Genomic DNA, 4,305 nt, shown 5'->3' with positions numbered 1-4,305 from the left:
CACGTGTTATAATTTATTTTTTAGAAAAGATTTTAATCAAAATACTTATCAAGTTTCTATATTTAAAATCAAAATAATTTAATTTTTTAATTTTAAAAATTATTTTAATTTAATTTTTTTTAATCGCATTTAATTTTACTGTTAAACATTATGACATCAATGCTGACGTAATACATTCTGATAATATGATATCAACATAATAACGTGTCATGTCATGTAAGGATATTAACATGTTAATATATCGATACCATATACTTAAAAGGCGAAAGGAGGGGTTAGCAAGGGCTCTCCCAAAATTTTAAATTTTAATTATTTTTTTTTATTTTTTTTATTTTATAGTTTTACTCTCTATTTTTTTAAAAAAAATTATGCTTTCGTCCATATAAATATTGAATTTTTTATCTTCATTCTCTCAAATATGAAATTCTGACTCCACCACTAACCTAACAGATCAAATAATTTTTCAAAAAAAAAATTTATACCATGTTATAGAGATTAAATTAAATAAAAATATATAATATAGGGACTAAATTAAATAAAATTAAAATATTGAGGGACTAAATTAAAAAAAATATTTAAAAAATATAAATATTTAAACAAATGATAGATATATGTATTAATAAGTTAAATATTTAAGTTAAAAAGATTTATAGTGTTAAAAAATATATAAAAATATTTTTTTAGTTGATTATTTAGTTTTAGAAATGTACATTAATTTATCTTCTTTGCAAAAATTAAGTTTGAATTCTTCTTCTATAAAAAAAATTTTAAAAAATCAAATTTGATGAATAAGTTGCATTATGTTAAAATAAAATAATATAAAAATATTAAATAAATTTTTTCTTCTATTTATAATAATATAAGAAATAAAATTTATTTAATTTAAATTTTAAGTTGAGTTGAATTCAAATTAACAAAATAAGTTGACATCCAATTTTATTGGTGATATATAACAAATTGCACGGATAAATTAACTAAAACAATCAATGAATAACCCAAAAGAAGAAAAAAAATACGGCGTTGGCAGTCTTTACTGTCACATAACTATATGATAAACTATACTTTTGAATAAATACCCGAAAGAAAAAAAACAATTACTTGTATAATTTTGAATGCTATTTCTCCAAACAAGCAAGAGCAGCATAAATACTCAGAATCATTCCTCTGAAATTTTGGTACTAATATTAATATATACAACCGTGTAGACTGCACAACTGCGGTACATCGTCTCAAAAACAGACCCTACTGCTAAACCCTACTAAAGAGATGTGGGAGAAAAGGTATAAAGGAAGATAAAAGGAACAAGTTAATGTTGTCTACAGGCATTCATATTCCAGGATGCGAATAAGTGTTTTACATAATAAACTACACCAATATTTGGCAGTCACATGATGACCCTTTTTCTCTGCTTGCTAACCTAGTTAGTCTTAAACAGAAAGGAAGGTGACTGAAAAATTACTCTGATGTTAGAAGTACATCGTGCCTCATGTTCTACTACCATGTTTGCTAATCATTCATGCTAGAAATTTCCGTGCCTCATGTCCTCTTGAAAAATTTACCACCTCTTTTTCCCATGCCAGTTCCTACAAGAGTTGATGCAAGCAGAGATTTGGCATCCGGCCTCCACCTCAACTCCTTAAGAATAGAGAATAAGGTTGCAAGTGCAGGAGAGATGTCGCTTTCCTTTATGTTCTTGCAAGATACCACTATAAGGTTTTCAAGTTCATGCCAGGAAAGAATCACGGCTTCCAGACCTCCAGTTGTCAGCAATGAGCATCCTTCTAATGATAAGAATTTTACTCTCCTGTGAAAAAGAAATGACTGTTAATCTTTTTATCAAAGACAATGTTGGTTACATGAATTCTAGTTCCCATAGCATGTGGTTGCTGTAAATAATTGATGCTCATCATAATTCTACCTAACAAACATTACAAATCACACATTTCAGGCAGGAATCTAACCAAGCCTCATCACACAGTTCAATAACTAGTTAGCCTGCAAACTGTGAGTAAAAACAGCATATCTACCTGAGGTATATGATTTAGCATATGCAAATTAATAAAAAAGCAATTGGAAAAGTAAGGAGTGCTCATAATTGTACTTATCCAGTCCAAGCCAAATCTACATCTATTTGCACACCTGCACATTACAGTTAACATAGCAATAGACCAATGTTAACAATCATTTGAGCATCATTACATTGCTCAGCATTTGAAAATCAACGGCCAGAGACTCTCATCGTTGCAACAGAAAGTAACCTTTTTTTTTCTTTCAGGCCACATCAACCGCACAAATGGACTGCATAAGTAGAATATAGAACTTACATGAATCCCTGACCAACTCTACATTAGTTCCTGATGTAAAACATCTTCCATGAAACCACAAAACAAGGGAAAAAAAGGCAAAGAAAATTATAAAGAACAAAGTGAAAACAATCCAGTACCTGCAAACACTTGCATAGCTGAACATATCATTATCAAATCCCCAGCAGTCCTGAACAACAACCTCTCTCACAGCTTCACATACTCTAAACAATGCTCTCACACTCTTCTTACTCCGCAACTGACACTTCTGTAAATGCAGCCGCTCAAGAGCCGGACAAAAACCCAAATACTCATCTGGACCCGGACTCAAATCAATCCTCTTACAAGACAACAACTTCAAAGTCTTCAAATTCTCACAAAAAGACAATGCAGCCAACCATCCATCATCCATTCTATGATCAGAAATAGTCAGCTCTTCAAGCATTAAACAACATTGCCCTATCGCTTTGATCCCATCAAAACTACCTTCACATCCACTAAGCTCAAGCTTAACTAACCTCTTACACCCTTGAGCTAAAATAGTTAATCCAATATCGGAAACCAACGAACTATAAAGTCCATCAACGTTTCCAACAAGTTTCAGGATTTGCAAATTCTCACACGCCGCAATCCCGCGTAAAACGTTGTCGTTACACTTGTGTAACTCCAATTCTTGCAATGTCAAACATTCTTCAGCCACAGTTAACAACCCCAACTCACTGGCGTTAATTAGCACAAGTCTCCGAAGATTTGGGCAGCCATTGGCAAGTGCTTGAAGCCCTCTATCAACAATTTCAACAGGCAATAGACTTGCTTCCAAAAGCTTCCAATTTGAACAAAAATCCGAACTCGTTTGCATCTTAACCATCCGATGTGTTAACAGAATCCACGAATTTCGCGGCGAAAACAGACAGCCGTTGAGCAAATCCACGTGGGTTAAGTTCGGGAACCTAGTGATCAACCGACCTGATTCGAGAAAGTCCCAATCTAGGATCTTTAAGGACCGTACGAGGCGGCCTTGGAGATTGAGCCACCGCTTGCAGACGAGGGAGTTTGGGTTTCGTTGCGAAATGGGTAGTCTTGAGAGGATTTTTAAAAGTAGTTCGTCGGGTAAAAGAAGGGTTCGGTCGATGTTGGCGAATTTGGGGATTAGGGTTTGAGAATTGGGGTCTTTTGAAGCCAAAGACTGAAGCTGCATAGCGAAAACCACATGCTTTAATGGCTTGGTGTTTTTGAGCCAAATGTCTGACCAGCTCGGTGGTCTCTTCTTCAATGGCGAATCTGGGTTTTCCTCCAAAACAGACATCGTTTTTTAATCAATGCCTTCCTCTTCTCTGCTTCTACTCTGCTTCTGTTTCTGCTTCAGCCACAGGCTCTCTAACCTTTCTCCTCTTCTGCCTACTTCACAAAATTACAATCTCAATGCTCAGATTTTCTTTTCCTGTGAAAATTGTGCAGTTTTCTTCTCCTCCCGAAGACAGAAACGCGATGGGGGAGTTTCCTTACTTACAGTTCAGTCTATGACTTTGATGCGGCTAACGGATTTCTTGAAGGGGTGGGGACGGATTTTTTTGAAAATAAACATTTTATTTTTCTTTTTGTGGCGCTTTTGGTGCTCGCTTTTTGTTTTTATTGGATATTTTGAAAATTTTGTTCTTACCTACACAGGAGTAGAGGGGGCTTGGACTTTCGGGGTATATGGAGAGCAAAAGGAAAGGCAAACTCTACAAAGCTATTTTTTGGGGGCTCACGCTTTCATTTGAATATAATGGGGTAAGCTTTTCATCTTAAATGAACTTTGCTTCGCTGGATATGAGATTGGGAGTAAAAGTTGATTGGATTATTATTAGACTATGATACATAGTATTAAATGGGGGAAAAATGTCAATGATCACAGTTAACAATGGCGGAATCTAAGCTCTTTTTTCTTTCTTTATTGTAAAAATATTTTGCTAAACTTTTCATTATATTATCCCATTTTATCAACCACTGGTTTCTTTTC

At 34.1% G+C, this 4,305-nt stretch overlaps 1 protein-coding gene across 1 annotated transcript; it reads right to left on the bottom strand.

Moving 5' to 3' along the window:
• Nucleotides 1-1,159: 1,159 nt before the first annotated feature.
• On the bottom strand, nt 1,160-4,058 carry LOC18605340 (F-box protein At5g07670-like). The gene is made up of 2 exons (XM_007038295.3): nt 2,444-4,058; nt 1,160-1,804 (listed from the first exon to the last, which is right to left on the bottom strand). Exons 1-2 carry the CDS (start codon nt 3,607-3,609, stop codon nt 1,537-1,539), a joined length of 1,434 nt encoding a protein of 477 aa, XP_007038357.2. The 5' UTR covers nt 3,610-4,058; the 3' UTR covers nt 1,160-1,536.
• Nucleotides 4,059-4,305: the final 247 nt, after the last annotated feature.

Source organism: Theobroma cacao, chromosome 3, assembly GCF_053813885.1.
Source record: "Theobroma cacao isolate CCN51 chromosome 3, ASM5381388v1, whole genome shotgun sequence".
Taxonomy (NCBI): Eukaryota; Viridiplantae; Streptophyta; class Magnoliopsida; order Malvales; family Malvaceae; genus Theobroma; species Theobroma cacao.
The sequence above is the reverse complement of the archived record's forward strand: the minus strand, read 5'-3'. Positions and strand labels throughout refer to the sequence as shown.

Excerpts from the sequence above, each read along its gene's own strand:
- LOC18605340 (XM_007038295.3), bottom strand. The coding sequence starts at position 3,609 with ATGTCTGTTTTGGAGGAAAACCCAGATTCGCCATTGAAGAAGAGACCA. Across the intron at positions 1,805-2,443 it reads AGCTATGCAAGTGTTTGCAG|GAGAGTAAAATTCTTATCAT; the intron begins GTACTGGATTGT and ends TCTTTTTCACAG.